Consider the following 23,150-nt stretch of genomic DNA (forward strand, 5'->3'; position numbering starts at 1 on the left):
AGATAGACAAAGACAAACCAATGTTTTTCATCCTTTCAAGCCCAAGTTTCTGGCAGAGACATGGCACACGACATTTACTCCACACGGGGAAACAGAAAGAATGTATTTATTCTAACCAGACAGGGATGATTGGTTCAGGAATTTACTTGAATAACAGGCCCTAATATTTTCCAGTTTATACCACCTTCTTCGATACTAAGTCAATCCAAATGAGGTGGTTACACAAGGCCTTTTTGTTCTGGGGTAAGTCTTTTAACTTATTTTAACCGAGTCATTTACTTAGTTAGCTTATTTAACTCTGCACAGATCTTCAAGAGAAACACCATTTCATTCAGTCTGCATTACAGTTGTATGTGTCTCAAAATGACAGTAAAGCTGGGCTTGATTTTGATAATACTAGCATGTGTGTCGGCGGATGCTTGTTTTATAATATTTTACATGCAAAGAACTTGTAACACCGATTTTGAAACATGCAACACAAGGTTTTTTTTGGTTTTTTTCTCAGACGAAAGGTTTCTAAAGGCACAACACTGAATAAAATGCAAATCCTTGCTTTTAGTGTTTAACCACATGGGTTTGAGGTCGGGGGTGTTGTGAAGTGTGGGGGTTGGGGAACTGAATTTGCATAGAAATTGAGAACCCCTACTTTTTTCTTTTTTTTTTTAGCCTCCTGTGAGATTTATTTTTAGCTCAAAGGAAACAAAATCACAGTCTAAATATCGAACACGTGTGATTTCTTTCACACGAGGTCATACAGATCAATTATTTCTAAAGCTGGGACAGGGGAAGACCCTTAAACTTTCCCGTGGCCGCCTGCAAAATGGCACAGCAGCAACATTGAGCCCTCATAACTTGTTAAAACGCACCATTTAGTGTAAGATCTTATAAATCGCCTGTTAAAATCACCACAAACACACTATTAGTCCATAAAAGAACACGGTATGGGGATGTCTGGCAGTGTTTTGTGTCTCATTGGGATTTTGAAGTTGCCGCTGAATGGTGAGGGCTACGATAGGCTGATAGGCTGAGGCAGGGGAAGAAAGGAGCTGCTCTCAGTCAGCAGAGCAGTGCTGCTGGAGAGCTCTCTCGACGACCGCAGGCTCCAGCCAAGAGAGAGAGAAAAAAAGACGTGACACCTTAACGTTTTATTTTTTAATCTTATTTATTAATTCCCTCGTGGCGTCTTCGCCTCCAGCAAGATGTAACTTGTTGACATCGCCTCAGCCATATTCATGCATTTGAAAAGAGCCGGGAGAGAGTGCGCAGAGACGAGAAGCCGAGCTGTTCGGGCGAATGGAACTTATTGTTGTGCATTTGTTTTGACTATGTTATCCCCAAGTGAGTTTGGGTCCAGATCGTCTCCGTTCGTCGTCGGCAGTTGAATTTCTGGATTTATATCCGAATACTTCAAGGGGGGAAACAACCGAAGGAGGATTCTGCACAGGCAGCGAGCTTTTCCTACAGAGCCGGGGATTTAAATCGTCATTTGGTGGAGCTCCGGGGAGAGGCGAGAGTCAAAGAAAGAAATTCATGTGGCCATTCTCTCTCTAACCAAACATTTCTCTGGGGATTGCATGATGAGCAAGGAAAGACCTAAGAGGAATATCATTCAAAAGAAATATGTAAGTAAACGCACCTCTTTGCCCGAAATGCCCTCAAATGCGACCGCTGTATTCAAGTTTGCCTCGCTCGTCTCGATGAAAATGCATAAACTTTCATCATGGATTGTGAAGGTTACCATCAGGCAGCTTGTGCACAATGTGGGTCAAATATCCTCTAAAATGTCCCTGGGTCGCCTCAGCGTGTTAACAATCCCATGTTTCTTCCGTTTAAAGAGACAGCAATGTTTATTCAATGTCTGTGTTGCAACGTTTCTTTGACATCAGACATGTTTTAGGCGATTTGAACATCGGGTGCTTGGAGAGAGAGAGAGGGGGGGATATTGCTTCGCTCATTATTATTATTATTATTATTTTTTTGGGCTGGTTTTAAGGCACGATGGAGGGGATGCCTAGCGCGTCCCTGTTGTGTTAAAAGCCTGCGGACGGCTGTAAATTAAAAGACTTGGCGAACAGTTTTCAGGAAAAGGGCTTTTGTTCGCTCCCCGTTTTTTGCCATTCAGAGCCGTGAAGACGAGCCTGTCGGCCATGGCTCAGATATTTCGGCTTCCATTTCGTCCCATGCTGAGCATTTCATCTGAGCTCGTACCTTGAGAATATACACGCGAAACCGTGCTCATGTCGAGTTCATGTTCCAGATGGCGTTGTGTGTGCTGGTGCTGCGTATTTTTATTTATTTATTTATTTTTAAAGGGAGGAGGGGGGGGCTGTCGGGGCTGGCATGTTTCGCGGACTGTTGTGGCTCTTTAATTTCCTCCATAAAGAGTGAGTGAGGGAGAGCACGGGGGGAAAGGAGGTCATGCGATTCAGCATGTTTATTAAATTCCCACTACTTTAAACGTTGCGTGGACACTTCAGGGTCTGTTGTTAGGTGATTGTCTCCTGTGTAAATCCCAATATTCGCGTTAGGTCCGCAAGGGTTTTTAGTTATTTAGCAGGTCTCCGTGTGACCTCTGCGCGAGAGCAGATATTGCAGCTTAGGGATAACTCCATTTTTTATTTTAATTTACAGCTTACCAGCGGGTTTGGCCTCGTCTTCATCCACAGAATTCACATTTCACCAGCACTCCTCGGTGCGTTTGAGCTTGTAAACGAGCCAATCTTTTAAAGAGGCAGTCGCATTGCAGAGGCTCATGTATGAAGCGACCATTTTCTTTCTGCTCCGGTGAATTTATAGACGAGAGGGGCCGTGAAACTGAATAGTCCCGGCTCTAAATGTAGCCCCGGTTCAGGTGAATAATTAATTGCCCTCTTTCACGGTAGAAACAATGACTTTTAATCTTGCAAAGTGTGAACGGGTGAGGATATCGCTCGAGTCGGCTACCATGTATGGGTTTCTCCTCTGCTCGGGCTTCGGTGTGTGTGTGTGTGTGTGTGTGTGAGAAAGAGAGAGAGAGAGAGAGAGAGAGAGAGTGTGTGTGTTGTCCGGGCTTTAAAGTTTGTGGCACTTCTCTGGTGTACAGGTTGTTGTTGTTGTTGGGGAGTTTTCGTCACTCGCCCCTTAGACGCATTGTTTGGTTTAACTGCACGAGGCATCTCATGGCTGCTAAGGCTCTGAAGCTGAAGTCAGCAGAGCTAACCTCTTCTTCCTCCTCCTCCTCTTCACGTACCCAACAAAACACCATGTGGAGCGTCTCTAAAAAAAAAATGTTTCCTCTTTCGGTCAGTTTTCTTACAGAGCACATCAAAAACTAGTAAATCACGCATATGTATTATTTTTAAAGGGAACAGTCATGCATGGCCAAACTGAGCAACAGGTTTTTCAAGAGCACGTGAGCAACCAGGCCATAAATACAAAGAGATTTGTTTCCATGAATTCCTGGGTATTAAAAGTGTTTATGCTAATAATAGCTAGAGTGGCATTTTATTTTTTCTTCCTGAGGAACCCTTTCAGTTTGTGTCCTGGAAAAAGTGTGAGCATATACAAGGAGAAATCCCCACTCTTAAAGAGGATGACATTTTAATATCACTTCTTATAGGAAACACACTCTTTACAATAGCGAAAACCGATACATGCTACATATATCAGTCCTGCACTAAATCTTGCATTCATGAAGGTATTTGGCAAATTAAAAAAATAAATAAATAAATAAAAAAATGAGAGGGCAGCTGACAACTGTGTTTTTATTTTGGAGGCCGCAGTTGATACATGTGTTTCTATTGTTTTGGCAACCCTGCTTTACTCAATGAGCTAGGCTAAATAACAAACACTTAGGTGTGTAATTCAGTACCAAGTAACAAACCCTACAGACCGCATCCTCCAAAATGATGATACAGTTCAATCGCCACCTTTCTCACGGCCTGAGCAGTCAGGAAGCCAGTGCTGGACTTGTATCAGAATATATCCGTTTCACTTGCGTACCTAATAAACTGGCAAGTGAGTGAACATTTTGCTTCAGTACAAGTCAGCAACATTTATTTATTAGAAAGCAACACAAATGTGAGTCATCCCAATTAAGACTGGAGTCTTTTTTTTTCTTCTTTTTTTTTTTAGCATTTGCTCTGGATGTGTTTAACAGGAGCGGTTAAGATCCCATGGTGCTTTTACTCATAGTGGTGACCTTATATTCGACCACAGCAGTCATCTTTCTCTCACTGTGGCCAAGTACTTTCAGTTATATTAGTATTAACCAACCTTACCTTTGTGTGTTGCAAAAGTAGGCTGAGAATTTCAAAGATAAGTTTTTGATCTTATCAAGTCGTTTGTACGTCGTCCCCTTGCATCGAGGAAACAGGATGTGTCATAGAAATGAATGACTAATTGCCGCCAAAGTCCCCTTTTAGAATTGAGCCAGTGTGCGGTGGTCAGCAATGCCGCCCTTTCTAAAATTGGATGGGCTTTATTTATTTGGTCTATTCATAACTTGGTTGTATAATTAGAACTGGAGACAGAGCATCGAGGACGAGGGAAATGGTGTGGCTGTGTGACCCGGCTGCAGGATGCATGATTCTGTCCTGTTTGTGTGCATGTGTGCCACATCTGTCATGTGTATTCGGCAGCTGCGCTTGATGCGTAACGTCTGGCCCAGGCCAAAACGGGCTCACAAACATGCATTTTTACAACAATCTGGAGGTGTCCAGATCCGTAGCCCCCCCGACACACACAGACACACACACACCTCCCACCTCCAGGCTTTGAGACAAGACTCTTGGCCCCCGGTTATCCACCCCATCGCCCCTCCCTAATTAGCGTAAGACAATTATACATGCTTGGCTTAACCATTTCCCCCGAAACTTAAGTGTGAGTTGTTCACCCACCTCCCCCAGCTTGTGCACCTGACAGACACCCACTATCTTGCGAATGATGTTAAAATTTATCGGTCCTAACATTTGATTTGCAATACGAGGATGAGAAGCCAAACGAGGCAAGGCAATAATCATTTTCCTAAAGAGGAATTGTCACTGATGCCAAGTTGAGTGCTATTGAAGGAGCAAGTGAGCACACTTAGATTCTGCTTCATTTCAGTGATCCAGTTTTTTCTAAGGTTTATTTTCTTTGTTGGCGTCTTTCAAGTGCGTGGTTGCAGGCTAGTGGCTCTGTAATGACTGAGGTATCATGCACTAATGTGTGGCAGTGTTGTTCTGTCTAACGAAACATGACATACACTATGTGTGTGTTTGTGGATGCGTGTAAGCGAGAGTAGCAGGAGAGCACAGCAGAGTGCAGCTCAGTGCAGCCAGGGCCATTTTGTGCAGAGTCGGCTCTTCCTGTAGGCCCCAGCTGGGGCTAGGCCTCTGATTCAAAGGTTGTGTGTGTGTGTGTGTGTGAGTGCATGTTTGTGTGCACGCATGGTGTGTGTGGGACAAGCACAGCTGCTGCAGGGGCCTTTACAAATGTAAAGAGGCTGTCAGTGTTTGTTTCATCAGGCGCACAACTGATGAGGGCCAAGTTGAAAATCCATTGCACTGTGAGTGTGTGCGTTGAGCGTGCACAAAAAGAGGAAACAAAAATAGAGAGCGGGGGCAGAATGGAGAGTGCAAAGGCACAGACTCTCCCCCTCCTCTCCTCCCTTTCCTCTCTTTATCTCCCCCTCTCCCTGTCTTTCTTTCTCGCTCTCTCGTTCTTGGGCTGTCCAAATGAAATGTGGGCCTCATGTAGGACCATGAAGAGAGGGTCACAGGGTTGTTTTTTCACCGTGCCTGAGCCTCAATGCGCTTCATTTAACCTTATGTTTCAATGCAAATTCTTCTTTCATAAGCTCCCTTCTCCTCACGTGTGCAACATGGCAGGGTTCACTTTGCAACCCCTCTGTCACTATGGCTACCGGGGCAAACCAAAGTGTACCATGGCAAAAGCAACGTTTTACTGCCTGTTTATTTGACTACGTTCACTATGGTTACGTTCCACGTGGCACATGTGAGCGGCTTTATGGCAAAAGATACGTGCTTTCCATACATGCTTGCTTTTGGTTAGGTGTTTCTATCAATGTACTACCGCACAGAGCGTAGGGTGATGAGTGTTTGAAGTTTGAAACTAGCAGGATGTTGCAGTGATAGGAGCGAAGAAAAAGCTACAGAGGACAATACTTGATTTGAAAGCAACATTATTCTGCTTTTTTTTTTTTTTTTTTTACTCACCAGTGGGGGAAAATAAAAGCAGGGTTACTTTGATCATAGTGCCAAACTGTATCAGCATGGCATAAAACTAACTGCCAAGAATGGAAAAGTCCACATGTAGGTTGTCGGCAATTTACACACAATGGAAAATAACTTAAACAAAGACAAGTGTCCCCTCACACTGTGCAGAGAAAACAAAAAGCACACAAGACATATGTGTTGTGCCCATTTTCTCCCCTTGTGTCTTAGTAGCACATTTTTTTCACGGCACAGAACATCGGCCTTTGGTTCACGTCTTGTGTTGAGGCAGAGAGGAAGACGCCTTCCCACGCTGCAGGCCCAGCCGTCTTTCCCCTCGCAGGGCCTGCCGACTTGACGAGCACTTGCCAGAAACATTTCTGGGAGTGAAGTTGGCTAGCGCTGCCTCTTTTTAATTCAGTCTTATTTATTTATGTATTTATTAAGTTTGTGCTGTAACGAGGAGAAGGCGGCGTGTGTGTTGTTGCTTTTTTTTTTTTTTTTTTTTTCCTCTCCCTCTCTCCTTAAAATAAAGCCTGCTTTGCCAACAGAGAGTTTACTGCATCATTACGGGGCGCTCTGTGAGCTGCCGTATTCAATTTGGACCGGCGAAGGATGTTCAGCGGCCAAATACATCACAGCTCAGCTCTTTTCTCTGACACAAATACAGACTGCCTGTTTACCCTTTACTCGCTCTTCTCCTTCCTCCGGTCTTCTACGGCGTTATGTCACAGACGCACACGGCGTACACTCCTGTTATGCAATATGACCTTTTCTCTTATCAGCTGCTGGCACTGAGCACAATCTCCGCCTCTCTGCTGGCACCAGCACGCACTCACCCACGCACAGGCAAAGGTCTTTAGGTGTTCACCTGCAGTCAGTGGGTAGGATAAACTGGTTTTGAGGACATGCTGGCGAGCTGGTGTCTTGCGGACATCAGCAGGCTGGGCTATTTGCAAGAGTAATGACATAAAACTGGGTGTGACTCGTCTTTGTTACGCGATATGTGTATGCGTGGCTAGAAATGTGTGTGAGCCTGTGTAGGTGTGTTCTACAGTATATGCTCCAGTAGTTGGACACAAGGCATGTTTGGACACAGCGCAGTTAAAGAGAGCCAGTGTAGACAGGGGCGTGAGTGTGTGTCACGTACACCACTTGTGTTCCCTGTGTGCGCGTCTTCGTTCGAGTGATTTATATCCTCCTGCAGGTTTGGATGGAGATGGGGGAGTGAGACAGCTGGTCAGGCCCTGAGAGGCCGTGTGTGTTTTTGTGTGTGTGTGTGTGTGTGTGGACACAAATGCTCACTCATGCGTATGTGTGTGGGTCAGTGAGTGAGTGGTTGCCACAGCTTATCCGTTCAGGATCCCTATGAAGCTGAATCAACACTTCGGCTTTGTCTTCAGTTTTGCGTTCCGCGAGGCCCACGGAGGACATTCAGAAATAGTAGTAGCGTTTCCGCCAAATAATCTTCAGGTGCTTTTGTTTCAAAATTCAGCTTAGCCCTCGGCTTCGATTTAAGCCCCGCAAGGCTGAAAAAGGTGTTTTTTCCGGCCTTTTTTTTTTTTTAGTCGCCGAGCTGTCGTAGCTTAGACAGGCATTAGCTTTTAATGACCATTATGTACATCCCTCCGACAACCCCTCGGCCGTTCTCCGTTCACCCTCTCCCCCCTCCCGCTCCCCCCCGCTCGTCATCTCAACTACATCAGTTTAATAAACACTCCCAGCATTTTCATCCTGTGGTCAATCCCATCTGATCCCCTATTGTGACTCTGTCGTCTTTAAACATCCAGTGAATTAAGCCTCGGGGGATGAAGCAACAGAGCAGAGGCTCAGTCAGTATCGATCCGCAGTTACTTCCTCTCTTTCTATGTCACAGTTTTGCCGTCAAACATACGCCAGGCAGCAAAAAAAAAACAGCCGAGCTAAGATTAAGACGCGCTTTCAACTTTATATCCTATTTTGTGTGAAGATTGCAGGTTGCATGGCGTCACCAGTCCGGGAATCCTTTTCAGTTTTACCATCCAGTGCACATTCATAACTGTTCTTGTTTTGCGTTACGGCCTTTCATGCTTTCTACCAAGTGCGGTAATCTATGAATCATTCTTTTTATGATGGAGCAGGTTGTGTCTTTCCGCCAACAAAGCCACCGGCCGCTCTGTTCTGGCCCTCTCTGGCACGGCGCTGCCTTGGCCGTTGAATTGCTCTCCCATTTAGTCTCTCATGAGAGTATTTTCCAGCAATAACTTTTTTTTTATTTGACAATCATTATCCCCCCCCCTTTTTTTTTTTCTCAACAGTGGCTCTCCAGCTATGCGTGGCTAGTTATGGAACTGTGACCTTCCCTCCACTAAAGAGCTCTCGAACGCAACCCCTTTTTACCAAGCATTTGCTCCCTCACGAGGGAGGCCTTAATTCAGGATGGCAGGCTCCACCTCCCGCCCTCTCTAACCGGGGGAGTAATGAGCCAGTGAAGAAAGTGGCTGGGTGACCACAATTGCTGCTTAAAATCTACTTTTCACCCCTGGCTATGATATACGTATATAAAAAATATGTGGTAAAAAAAAAAGAGAGTCTTTTTTTGCATAAAGATTATTGATTCAAGGCAGACTAAAAGGTGTAAATCTTGACTTGAGTGATTTATAGTGAAATGACTGGTTAGAAAAAAGGTGTTAACTGCAGCTGGCCTGCGCTCGCCGCCTTCCACACTGTACTTGGAGGACTGGACGGTAGCGTGTTTTCATGCTGAAACATGGTTGGGGGGAGGGTCTGCATTGCTGCTGAGTTGTCGGATGTGCCGGCTCCCTTGTCAGCTCGCATGTGAGGAAGCAGAACGGGGCGGTAGTGGTGGGTGGTCAGAGCCCGTGAGAGCGGTTCACATATATATATATATATTCATTCTGTTTTCATCCATTCTCCAAACGCCGCAACAAACGCATCATCTCCCCAACCCCACGAACTCCATCTTGTCTTGTAATAGAATACTGAGTGGAATTTTAGACTCTGCTCCGTCTCATCTCCTCCCTCTCAACTCGTCCGCTCGATTGCGATTACTCACAGCCACGGAGGGAGGAAAGAGGTGCCGGGAGCTTTCTGTGCGACACCGCTGGAGGGAGGGCCGAGGAAGCGGGGATATTTTCCTCCTTGCCTCGCCGTGGAATCGGCTTGCAGCGTCAGAGGAGGAGCCAGGGATCTGTTCCCTTGACCTTAACTTTCAGTTTTAAAATTTATGTGCAGTTGCACGTGATTATCGAGTGTTCGGGGTAGATTAGGTTGTTGGTAGTTTTACAACCCCCCCACTTTTTTTCCCTTGCATTCTTCCGTTTGTTTTGTTTTGATTTAATCTGCCAAGTGAAACTTTCAAACCCTCTACACATCTGTGTGAATTAACCCACCATGCCAGACACATACACACGGTGTTATCCTCTGGGATTGTCACTTTGCAAAATTTAAAGAATTTATAGTTTAAAGGCAGTTTTTTTTGTATTCTGTCGATTGCAAGTTGTTGATGTGATATTCTAGTTAAAGGTGTCTTCAAGCACTTTGAGGGCTTATTATTTTATTCCTCTTAATGGAAGGGGTTTTGAAAAAGGTAAGTCTAAAGGAATATCGATCCCTTTTTTTTAAGCAATAGCTGCTTTTTAGGTTTTTCCACAGAGAGAAGCAGAGTGTGAGTCAAAGGCATTGGTATTGTGTCCCCCCCCCCCTTTTAACCTCTGCTCAATAGTTGAGGGCTTTTACAATTCTCTTGGCTGCATGATTTCCTCCAGGCCTCACAGCAGGGAGCTATAGTGCATGGTACACTGAGGGAAGGGCGCCAGAGTCTGGGCTGAATGTCTGGCCGGCCTCCCCTGGCCCTGGATCAAACATCACAAGGCCTGGGGTGTGTGTGTGTGTGTGTGTGGAGAGGGGAGGAAAGTGGGGGGACGACCAGCCCTGGAATTCACAACCTGTGATCGTCAAGGAGAAGAAATCCAAGTGGATAGAAATAATCAAATTAGGCACCATCTCAAGTGGAATATCCAGAGTGAGGGCAGTAAAAGGCGAGGCCCGTCCTGCTGATGTCCGCCGTAATAACCGCAGCTCCTGGAAGCGCACACCTCAAAGGCTGGCGCGAACTATGGCTGTTTATAGATTTAATTGTTTGCGAATGTGGATAGGAAATGAGCTAACTGCTGGCGGAATCCAAGTCATAGATGAATGCTCACTTTCACACATTGAAATGAGTAATCAAGAAACAAACTCGGGATAAAAGTAGTTTGTAAGCCGGCTGGCAGGAAGTTACCATGGTGATGAATGTATAGCCCCCAGCTGCTTTACTTTCTCCTCTATGTCTCTGCGTTTTGTGTGTGTGGGATGTGCGTGCATGATAAGGGGGATTTACCGTATACCCTCCCACCCCCATGTTTCTATAGAAACCGACATGCTTATAGGGTTTTCTGAGCAAGTTAGACATCTCTTCCTATTTGTTTCAGGAGTGGAACTAGATGAAGTTAGATTGCTGCTGGAGCATCTAGTTCCTGGCTGCGTTCTGGGGAAGTCAGTAGATCTGTCTTGCAATCACGTGAGTCAGAGAAATCAAGAGTGTGACCACGAACCCGAGAAAACGTAGTTGAGAAGGGAAATTTTTATCTCCCAAGAGTTGGTGTTTTAGCTTTTTCCTGTAAAAATTTGCCTAAAGACAGCGCAGAAATACAAGTAAACACCACAGCAGAGTGATGGCCGTTTGTGGAACCCTTTCAGAGAACAGAAAATGTTATCTAGTGCGAATACAGTTTCTTATTCAGTCACCCGTTTTGCTTATGTTAGGCAGATGATGCGTCGTATTCTGCAAACTGTACAGTCATACGAAATAAACTTTCACAGTTCATACCGGTGGCCTATTTCCTGACCGTAAATCAGTTATTTTACCATTATTGACAATGATTTTCATTCTGAGCAAACGACCACGCCATTCAGTCACAGAAATCGAGATCGGAATTTCATATTACTCATACCGTTCAGTCACATACGACAGTTGTTTTTAATTCCTGTATCGTTCAGGTGGGGGGGGGGGGACGCATGAATTCACTGCGTCGCGTATTGATTCACAAAAACAAAGTCGGCCAAATGTTACTGACGGATATTAATCAGAACAGAGCTGTGTTTACTGATCCGAGGGTTGTGTTCATTGATGTCTCCATGTTTTTTAACGTTCTGGCTGTATTTAAATGTGCAGCTGTGGCTTGCGTGTTTATGTGGCACAGAGTTTTGAGTTGGAACATCTTGAACAACTTGAAAGTAAAGGGTATAGTGTTATCACGTGAAGCATACTGTTGCAGATGGTTTCATTTTTTTATTTTTTTTTATTCAGGTTTCTGTTTGAAGGTCCGTTCCCACTTCCATCTTCGTTCATCTCAATTGTATCAGGGTTGCAGCCGAAATTGTAGATAGATTGCACATAAAACCAAACCCGTCTGTATGTTTTCTGATTTGGTTAACTAAGTACATTAATCCAGCTATGCTTGTTGTTATAGACTGCAAATGACAGTCTCTACGAGTAGTCCGTAGTATTCCTAATTGTCTAGAAAGGCATACTTCTGAATGAAAGGTAATGGCACCACTAATATTAAGCATCGCCCACAAACAACGATACAGTACTAGAGTGTGTCTGAGGTTTAATGCATTACATGACCACACATCTAACAATATCTAACATGAAATCTAATCGATTTGTCATAGTGACAACACCAAATCAGATAACAGTGAGTTATCAAAATATCTCTCCCACCAGTGACGCAACTAGCTGCTCAAGCATTGCGCTCGTCTAAGGCGGAGTCCTCTTTTGTCGCCCTTTTCCCGAATGAATTTGACTCCCTTTGTGGTCAGCTACCGGTAATGGAGTCTGCTGTAAGCGTGTGGTCGCCTCACTCCTCTTAAGTTGCTAGCGCCGCTGACGCCGTCTGATCGCCCCTCATGCATCACCTTCATTCTCCGTTCCCACAGCACCAGCGCCATTATTCACCCTCCTCTCGACGCCCTCCCTCCACTGCCTGCACCTTCGCTTTGACACACATCTTTACCTTTCCTCGCTATTTACGTGCTCTCTCTTTCCTTGCCTTCCCTTTCTGCATCGCCTATATTCTCTCAATCTTGCGCCCCCTTCCTCTGGGCCCCTCAGGCCTAGAAGAATTTCCTTTTGTGTGCGATTGGTGTAGTGAGTGGACCAAAGGAGGGGGGCCAAGGTACAAGAGGTTTCGTCCCAAACTGCGAGGTGAAAATCATTTAATTGCCTCTTGTCTTTTTTTTTTTTTTTTTTTTTTTTTGTGCCAGCAGTTGTGGCAGGGAATAGACTCCTGAGCCCTCACTACAAGTCCCAAAGCAGAGGAACTCCCTTGCCTAAGCCCTGGCTTTGTTTCATAACGTTCTCTGGCTACAGTCTAATCTGCCATCATACGGCAACACACACACAGACACACAAACGGAGGCTTTAAAGGGCTTAAGATGTTGGACACAGCAGAATACAAAGAAAATAGGCTTTGGATGTAGCACTATGAGGTCTAGGTGAGTTGTAAATGAGCAGCGGTGTCGCGCTGTAAACTGTGTGCGAGCTTTAGATGTCGGTTTGGCAGCTGGGGTCTTTGGATGGAAAATGTCACCGTTGTGTACAGTTTGTGAAATGTCTGAGCTGATGTTGCTTTTGCTTGTGGTTTAATGAGACCTTTTGTATATTATACATCGGAACTCTAAAAGTGGGAGTGTATATATTTTGTGCTGACATAAAATAAAGCATCAAAAAATTGACTCATGCAGCTGAACTAACTCCAGTGCCTGTCCCATATCTGTCATGCATGGCTTTAGAGAGTGATTATATTTTAGTCTGCATGAACAAGTTTAACCTGCTTTTAGATCCAGCTTTGCTTTGTTAGATGTGGTTGTGTAAGACTGGATTTAAAGGTATACATTACTCGGGCCAGTAGGTGATAGGTGATGAATCTTCTCCTGTCTGCCTTATCGTTCGTCTGTGTTTTACCATTTTCATAGTGGAGATTAGGCTATGAAGACAGTTTGACAACTCCACAGACGCGTACGTCTTGCGGTTCAGAGCCTGATGTGCAACAGTCTGCAGAAGTCAATTACCGGCTTGAATTATTTATGCGAGTATCATCCCTTATCAAAGCATAGACGAATGTTGTGACGCACGTTGACCCAGTCGGATCGACCACGGCGGCAGGTTGAACCCGCGCCGCCGGCGGTGTGAATGGGGCATTTGTGTGATCGTTGGTCGGGCTCCGTCCCTGCTTTTCCTGTGACGTCTCAGTGGAGGCTTGCTGTGGCCTCCATTAACCATCAACCTCAATGGTAATCTTATCTCCCTGACAATCTGCATTAGGCTCAACCTGCTGCCTGTTAACCCTTTCCAGGCCACTGCGCTGACGGTTCTTATTTATTTTTTTTTTCTTGGTTCAAATCATGCAACGATGAATGTTGAGAGGAAGCGCCGTCGTTTGGGGTTTAAACTTTGGTTTCGGTCCGGGCAGAGTTTGATTGACGGGTCATGGTCTGCACAGGATCAGTCTGTCATAGCTGCTCGGGACGTGGAAGCGGCTTATCTTTCTCTTGCTTCCTCCTTCTGTCAACTCATAAAGAGAATATATCCATGTCGGGGCAGGCTACTTATTAGTAGCGTCGCTCTGCAGCACAATTAGAGACAAACATGCTTGCAGCCCCTGATGATCTCCATAAAATCTGCCCCCCACTCTCCCTCCTTCCCTCCCTCTGTCTGTCTCGCTCCCACTCCCCTTTAATTTTACTCCGCCGCAATATCCTACCTAGCCCCTGATTGTTGTTTTCTGAGAGCTGGAGCGGTGTTGTTGTAACATAATCATTTAGTCTCCCTCCCGTGGTTCTGGCAAGCTGCACGCTGAAACCTATCCACTGCTCATTTTTATGGGGAGCAAATTTGTTGTAGCTACTGTGACTGCTGCTGGCTCTGCTTTTGCGCTGTATTTACCAGAGTAGATGGATATCTCCCCCCCGCAAAACATTTGAGAGATGACACATGTTATATACACATTTAATATACCCCAGAGGTCACGCTTGTGAATTTGATTAGCACGGTTGAAATATGATGGTTGTGATATCGAGTGACTTGGCCTATATTGAAATTTTAATCTCGGCGTCGACTTCGGCTTCATCCCGTGGCGCGGGGCGCGTTCGGTACCTCGTAACATTGAATTAGCGCAGTTGAACACGTCGTGTTTTTAAGGCTGGCACTGAACCATCATTATTGTGTCTTTACTGGAAAATGCAGGAGGTTGTTGAGGTCAGACTCATTGACCCTGAATAACTGTCTGCAGGAATCAGGAGAGCCGTTTAACCTCGTGACACGTCGTCTCGAATTGAGCTAGCGGCCAAGGTGGTATCATGGGAAATGAAGTCGCTTGCCTGCATCCCTGCTGTTCCCTCCTGTCGTTTTCACATCACCCCCCTCAGCTTTTCCTCAATATTGTATTCTTATGAATGTAAAACTGCGCACACTCTCCACATTTCATAAGAATTTAATGCTAAACTTACCTGCCGGTCCTGCTTCCACACAAACCATACAAGTAAACACTCGTCACTCACTTGCATTGTTATTGCATCTGTAGCGCACTCTAAATCCCACCGAATACTCCCTTAACGTGTGTCACGGACACCTAAAGGGGGAGGAAACCCTGATTGATTCACGGGGCCCAGAGCTGCGCAGCGGCCCTGTAGCTTGACGGGGATTAGATATTTATTGTTTCAAGTCCAGAGTGAGCTGTTGACATGAGGCCCAGATTGCCTAGCTGCACTTGTGGTTTGCAAGATCATAAGGGTGTTTAAATCAGTTATTTTTTTCCCCCAACCTCTGCCACTGTAAAGTGAAATTTGGGATTTTGCTGGCAGTAATTGTAACAGCAGACACACGGCTCCGTTCCGCTTTCCCACAACTGTGCAGAGAAATGTGTCCGAGCTCCCCGAGCCACTGCAGTTAATCGTTCCCTCCACTTGTTCGTGAATCTTTTTTTTTTTATTATTTCTTCTTCCGCAGTGCAAAAACAGAAAATAATCTTGTGGGGGAATTGAATAACCCTTATGAATGCGCCTAGTGCCTGACAGCGAGTTTGCATATGATTTCCATAAACGAGGGTGCTGATGTATGAAGAACTTGTCAGACGGATTGATTTACGAAGGCGGCTGTCACTCACTGGCGCAGTTTATTGTGATCGTGCCCAACCTGATCCATCATACGACGGCTAGCTGGCTAAATGAACGACTGACTGATAACCGACGCAGGGTTGTTGAGTTATAGGTTTCTTTTTTCCGTTCATCTCACATTAAGCTAATCTTTTTTTTTCCAAGAGTGTACTGCTTATTGTCTTATGAGGGGAAAAAGACTCACATAGGACTTTCCTTATGGGACAAATGTTCCGCGTGTCAAGGAAGTGAATGGATATCCATTCACAAGCCGCGGTGGCTTTTTCCCTTTATTTCTCTTTGTCCCTTTTCTGTTCCTCCTTCCTCTCCTCCAGTATCTCTCTGGCTGGTAGGTGTTATCAATGCAGCTATTGTCAGGGCTCAAAGAGCAGTGAGAAGGGAGGGGGGGGTCTCATGAGCCCCCCCCCCCACTAACAATGGACACATGCCTCCCCCTTCTGTGGGCTTCATGTGTCTTGGGTAATGTGTAATGGTTGAAGGTCTACGATAAGGCCTTTGTGTGTCTGGGAAGCACCTCGCTTTCCTCTGTGATATTCACCTGTTTTGGCTGCAGGTGTTATGGCACAAGCGGTTGTACGAGTCAGTGACCGTGGCAAGAGAAATGCACCACAGCTGCACGGTCATGTTACACTTTTCTCTGCCAGCCATTTCATAAAAATCACGTCCTGCCTGGAAACTACCTGAAACTGCCCGTTAAAGTAGCTTCTAATTAAGATGGTGCACACAAATGCATTTTAATTTTTGCAAAGGGGATCCTGGGCCTTGGCTGCATTTCTGAAATTACTATTTAAAACGACTGTTAAACTTGCGTCTGCCCATGACCTGCAAAAGTGGAGCTTCTTTCCAGTGTGTTAGATTAGAAAAGTAAAACATTTCTGTTATGCGAGAAGCTTAAGAGCCTCCAGTCTCGGCTGAGTAGCAGTTGACTTATTGTTAAACTATTTGTTAAATAGCATTTGCACAAGAAAACCTTCAAATAGACCCGGACACAACGATGATGTTGATGCGTAAAGGGCTCTAATATTCCAAAGAACAGAGTCTTTGTCACTACTACTGTTCTTTGTCAATTTCTGGACAAACGTTTTCTACTTCTGAAAGGATTTTATTTAAAAGTAAAGCAGCAGAGAAAGCATGCCAAGGTCGTTTTCGGATGAAAAAAGTCTGAATGGAGCTGCTGTGTGCGCTGTCCACAGCTGCAGTGAAAAGGGATCTCTCACTGTCTCTCATAAGAGGATCATAGGACAGAATTAACAATGAGATCTTACAAAATCCCCAAAATGATCGCGGCCCTACTGGAAAGCTTAAAGTTTAAAAAGGCGCTTGTGTGATAATGACAATAATAACACACCCACAGGACTCGAGTCAGCTTTCTGCTTCTCATTTTTACTCTCATCCTATTCTTCTCACGTACACAAACAGACAAGATGGCTGCTTGAGGCTGTAGCTGGCTGTTAACACCTCCAGTCTACACAAGGGGCACTTTTTTTTTTTTTTTTTTGTTCCGTCTCCTCGCCACAAGAAACAGAGAGGGAGGAATGTGAGGTTAGGATCCCCTCTTGAGCCTAAACATTGACATCATGCGAGCAGCGGTCTTTATTGCTGCCTTTCTTGCAGAGTTTATGTTGAGTGCGAGTGTGCCCAGCGTTTGGCTCTGAGTGACGGTAAAGAAGTAGGTCAGCGGAGAGACCCCGTTCAACCCGAGCTGAGCCGCTAGTGTGTGTGCGCAAGTGCGTACATGTGTGCGTGAGTGCATACATGTGTGTGTGCGCACATATGCACTTGTGTGTGGGCATGTGTAGCACAGCGTGTAATTTGTTTCCTTCCGCTAGGAACCAACCTGATCTCCCCCGGCTTTAACAGCATCAGGCAACTGTGTATGTAAGAGTGTGTGTGTGTGAGGAGGCTGAAGCTACGGCAGAGCTCTGTTCAGTGTCGCTGCAAGCAACAGAGTCAGCACTCACGCGCAGATTGACAGTCGAGGGAGTGAAGGGGAAAGGGAAAAAACTGGATGGGGAAAGCACTTTCTGAGACGGAGCAAGTGTGCATGAGAAATGCAGAGGAAGGCAGAAGGGCGCTGGCACGAGAGGCAAGCGGAGAAATCGAGAGGCAGAGGGAAAAGTAAATACTACAGAGAGCGAAACTAGATGAGTGAATTCTCTCCGTCTTTCATACACACTCATTTTCACAGCACACGGCTGTTGTTAGGGGCTGGCTGGACGGCTCCACCCCTTTCCCCCCCACGAGCCAATCCACTATCATATTCCTCCCCATCCTGCCGTCTGATTGGTGGGCTGTCTAAGCCAGTGGAATAACATGGGATTGATGGGTAATCTGGGACTGGAGCTAGGGGGGAAGAAGGGCAGGCGTAAGGCAAAACTAACTTGGCCATTGGGACGGTGGAGCAAAAATAGGTCCTACCTAAATCAGCTGTACTTTAACCTCTACATTTCATATGTGAACTCTTTAGAGCATTCAAAGAAAAAGTGTGACTGCCCTTTGCTTTTTAACATTATGTTTAAGTAATGCTTAACTTTAAATGGGAAACTAATGATGCTGTGCACGCCACGTGTGGACGTTGCGCATACATCATACATGGTAGCTTCTGCCTCTCCCCTCGACCTGTAAGTCCTTGAGTCTTCCCTGGGTTGCTAAGGCTCTTTGCCTTCATATTATGGGAAGATAAAATGGGATGAGCAAAGAATTTCGGTGAAAAATATATCATCGTATTATAAAACACAGGACTTCGGAAAGAGAGAACTGAAGGCCTTGGCAGAGAGGAGAAGCCACGGCTGCGCTGTCTTCCCCCCTGGGTATTGTCATGGCTCTGAATGGCTAATGGGAAGTGAAACCAGAGCTGAAGATTGCTCCGTAATGGCTTCTGAGCTATGTCCTTGGGTATGTTCTACAATATACAAGAGCTGCATTTTGTTTAGTTTACAAAGGCAGGGGAAAAAGGGTAAATGCACACACAAGGAAACGGCAAGTTGAAAATTACAGGCTCAAAGGTATTATATGATTAAACTAGAGGCTGTACGTAAGACACGCTAACATGCAATACTCCCTTGTAAGAATGGTCCTCCATTTTCCCTTTGTACCTATGAGACAAGCATCCCTCTTTCTTTGCGAGAGGCCTTAAGCATCCAAATGATTATAGATGAGGGGAGGGATCAGCGCGTGTTCAAATCAATGCGCTGCCAAATACAATGAAAACTACTGCTTGCCACCAGTTACGTCAATACAACATTGATTTGGATACGCAGGCGTTTTGTCGAGTGACTTCAGGTCAGGAAAAGTTTGAATATACGTTAGCAGTGGTTTATTGTTTTTGTTTTTTTTTAGCTTTAATAGATCAGTTGTTTGCACGCAAGTACCAAACAGCGACATGGCAGTGTTTTTCACTTTTAATCAGTCTCCTAGCTGCCCCGAAAACATCAGCGTGGGTTGTCAAAAGATTTGGTCAACATTAGTAATCTCAAACGCGAACCTATAGGCAGGGTTTAGAAGAAGAGAACAAACTCACATATTCCGTTCGTTGTGACTGTTCTCCTAACCGTGATGTTTTCCATTACTGTCACTTCTGTTCATATAGCTGAATTTCTCATCATATCTGTAATATACGATGCGCTTACCCCCCTTTCACCGAGACCCAAAAGCCCGTATACGATTAGCAGAAATCCCCATGTTTTTGTGTTAACCGGGAACACATCAGAGAAACTGTGCATCAGTTTTTCTCTCTTCTTTTTTTTTCTTCTTTCTGAAATGACAGTCGCCACAAACCACAAACTTTCACACCCCGGAGAGGAGAAAGTGTGTGGCTTCTGTTTAAGCGCGGCCCCATAAGACACAGTACCGTGTCCCCCGTTTTTTTTTTTTTTTGTACCCAAAACCGGAGGGAATTAAAAAAGAGTGAGTCAACGGTCCAGCAACTCTGAATAAGCCCAGAGGATAAACAGGCCCCAAGTTAATTATTCAAACCAGCAGGAGAGACGCCTGGCACGCAAACATGCGCAGGGTTTCCCCAGGGATAGTGCAGGGGCCTCCTTCTCGGCCTCCTGTGGTTTGGACATGCAAAGTACGTCGGGTGGCAGTTTTCGTAACTGTGGTTAAAAATGGTGAGCTTAAACATCAAAACACGTGTTGTGAATGTCCCTAGACTAGAAGAAATGATCAATTTGGCTTTCTAAATGTGTTTGGAACGAGTATTTGCCATTGGAAAAGCTTGCCTTCAGTCTGACACACTCACCCGAAACATGACTTTCAGAAGATCTTTTGACCTCGTCACCGTCTGTACACACTTTCCCCTGCGCCACCTCCCTCTCCTCCTCAGCTGTGCTGACAGGAAGACGAACAGATTTCAAATGAGTTTCATTATGACACAGCTGGCAAGAAAAGCCTCCATCACCAATAAAACATCAAGAGCTTAGGGAGGGGAAAATCTTATTATGTCACCGCTGGCTTTCCAAAAAGTAGTCACATCCACAATCTCGTACGTTGGGTTCACTCAGCTCTCCGGCGCTACGGCTCACTGCCAGGAAATAGATCCCACGTAGATCTAGATTTTATTAGATTTTTTTTTTCTCCTAAAATGAAACGTAATTGTTACAGCTCTTATCCAGTAAATTCACAAGATCAGATTTACCGTACAGTGCCGCACATGGTCACACAATAGTTCCAGCAGTAGTTAGTAACAGAACCTGACATTTGCCCCAGTGTGGTGCTACACTATTTGATCCCACTTATCCAACGACAACAAAAGAGAAATGGCACCACGCTGCGTCTATATAGCAAGCCACATCATTACATCTTGTAGATGGTAATTTCAGAGAGCCTGTGTTTGTGTACGCGTGACAGAGTGAGTGACAGCATGCGTAGGTGTGCGCGAGCGGTGGTGGGGGTAGCGTTTGTTTGAAGCGTCGGGCAGGGCTCGCGCTGCACAGGCCTTCCATCAGTTTTGGGTGCCCTTTGCCTTGCAGGGAAAGCAGGGGGCGTGACCTGGGCGGCGAGGTGGAGGTGTGGAAACGAGGGAGTGCGGGAGGGAGTACGGACGTAGAAGGCTCTGACACGTACTCCTCCGCTGTGACGGGGAGGGCTGAGGCGATGCAAAGCCACGCTCTCACACGTACTCCTCCATTGTGAGAAGCTGTACTGATAAAATGCAAAGATCAGAGTCGCACCAAGGAAGTGGGTGTTTTGTGTGTGGAAGCACGAACGTGATAAAAAATGCATGTTTGCATAGTCAAAGCACAACGGCTACACCAAAGAGTATGCCATCTTTTTATTCATTTCAGCTGAAACTGGAAACTGGAAATACAGTCTAATTGCAACTTTTTATTGAATATACAGCATATGCACTGAGAGAGGAAAAAGGGTCTAAATTAAGTATGTCTTAAGACTATTTATACTAAGATTGTGCAATTGTTGGCTTTAGAAAGATCGGAAAACCACATTCTGTTTAGTTGGACGCTTCATTCTTGATCTATGTTCGTGCACTTATTGCTGTATACTTTATTGTTTTGGTATGTACTACAGCGTGCTCCATGAACAGCCCTTGTCTCTCCAGTCACAAGCGTGTATCTGCTAGCCTAGCACAGCGTGTGGGTGGCTGGCTAGTTTACAAAGGCTTCAGTGTACCGGACTCTCTTCCCACCGAGTCCTCACTGTACCGAGCGCTCGCACAGAGAATTCCTAGATCTTTCCTCCCCCACACTCCGCAGCTTTAGTGGGAAAGGGAACCCGGATATTGAGTGATTTGCAAACAGGGGGGGGAACCTTGACAATCGTCAAAAATCCCGAGTCCTCTCACTCGGTGGTTTTATGGTGGAAAAAAAAGCAGACCTCCTGAGATTTGCATCATTCGGCAGAAACGCGAGGAGACTGACTGTGTGGGAAAACAATCTTGGGAAATGGAAGAGAGAGAGAGAGGGGGAAAAAAAAGGAAAGATCCGAGGGCCTTTTTTTCATGTTGTGCATGCGGTTTGCACGGCTATCAGTAACACACTGTCAAGGCTAGCCTGAGTCAAATCAGCTTCCTCGCCGCACAAACCCACCACTTACACAGGGACGGAGGAGGGCAGGGAGGGGAAAAAAAAAGAAGAAGCAGGGCTTAGAATTCAGTGCAGAGTGATTTTCGCCTGGTGGTCGAGCTGCTGACTGACGTAGCTTGGCAAAGAAAGGGGAGAGAGGCAGAGAGTGAAGGAGGGAGGGAAGGCAGGATAAGTCTCGGGCAAAGGGAGACGGAGGGGAGGAGGCTAGAGAGAGAGAGGGAGCAGGTGTGGAGAGAGTGAGAGAGCGAATAAGAGACAAGGGGAGGGGAGGAGAGGAAGATCAATGGCTGTTCCCTAAATAACGGATGTTTGGGGCGGCAGCTCTTTGGCCTGTCTTCCGCTGTGAGCAGACACTGGCAGTTAACCTGTCTACTGTGCACAGGAACACTTCTCAGTGCGAGCTCACACACACACACACACACTCAAACACACAGGCTCAGGCACTCCCCTGTGGCCTTTCCTGTACTAATTCTACTTCTTTCCCCGTTGGTCTGGTTAGAGACTGTGTTAGCTCCAGACTCCTGACTGCCCCTGTGGTCAATAAATCCCCAGAGCCTCCTGGGAGATGTGGTTTTAGAGGGCCAGAGTCACCGTGACCCTCCTCCAACCCTCCCCCTTACCCTAACTCAGATGGTGTGTAGAGTTAACAACCGGCCTAACAACATTACACCATGTTCAGCGTTGTAATACTCAAGCTAAAGAGTTCCGTAGTCCTGGTTTTCTTCCTTCTACTGACGGGTTCCTCAGGTCAAATGCTTACACTCAGGAATCCCAGGAATGTCGGTGTACACTTCAACATCCCTGCATATCGTCACACCTTATGCCACGTCATTGTCACCACGGCTCTCTCCTGTTGACATAGGTCTCCTCCCACTCCGTCTGCCAACGTGAAATGAAAGGGACACAATAGATTAAGACAAGCGAGTGGCGAACGTTTTTCTCCAGTGCCTCCCCGAGATTGATTGCTTTCAGTGACCCTTTGTCTCGGAGAAACGAGCGCGTACGCACGGCGCACACGGGCGTTGGGCTTTTAGGTTGCAGGATAAATGCGTTGCAAATCATTCTGAACTTGTCCCTCCTGCTCCGCAGCGATAAGGGCACGCAGCGAAACGCACGCAAGCGCTCATCCGATTGTCTTCGCGCGCTCTTGGCTCCCCTTTTCGAGGGGTGAAATCTACGAGCAGCGATCTGAAGTCGAGGCCAGCGCGGAGTGACATTTGAGCGGCGGATCTATTTAAGTCGTTGCGCGAAGGCCCGAACGTGCTCTGCGCTGCTGAAATGTGCTCCTCAGCCCTCAGACTTGGCACCCGTCCCAACTTCTGTGCGTGGGTGTGTTTGATAGACGGAAAGAGAGTGCGAGAGGGAGAAAAAATGCCTTGATTACAAGAAGAAAAGCTGACGAGGACTCGGAGGCAAAAGTTTCCTCCTCTGATAAGGAAGACAGTCAGAAGGAAAAAAGGTCATGGCCAGGTTAGACTAAGGAATCCTTTTTCCTAACGCATATATTATACAGTTGGAAAGGAAATGCTCCTACTGGTTGCATTTAAGATTTCTCTGGCAGCATGTTGTGACTACTTTTGGTTCTTTATACTTGCGTTGAAGCAATGAGGGCTGCTTTGAATAGCTGGCAGCAAGCACACATGACCACTGTTACTTATTTTCTTTTGCACAAATACCTATCAGGTCAATTTTT

The 23,150-nt window shown here is 45.8% G+C and overlaps 1 protein-coding gene across 1 annotated transcript in view; it reads left to right on the plus strand.

Moving 5' to 3' along the window:
• The first annotated feature begins 1,065 nt into the window (after positions 1-1,065).
• Positions 1,066-23,150, plus strand: part of jarid2b (jumonji and AT-rich interaction domain containing 2b) — a 98,681-nt gene continuing 76,596 nt past the window's right edge. Inside the window, exon 1 of the mRNA XM_084562835.1 lies at positions 1,066-1,622. Within this exon, the coding sequence (XP_084418961.1) occupies positions 1,575-1,622 (48 nt within the window). The 5' untranslated portion in view covers positions 1,066-1,574. The remainder of the gene's footprint in view (positions 1,623-23,150) is intronic.

This window comes from Chelon labrosus, assembly GCF_963514085.1.
Source record: "Chelon labrosus genome assembly, chromosome: 16".
In the NCBI taxonomy this organism is placed as follows: Eukaryota; Metazoa; Chordata; class Actinopteri; order Mugiliformes; family Mugilidae; genus Chelon; species Chelon labrosus.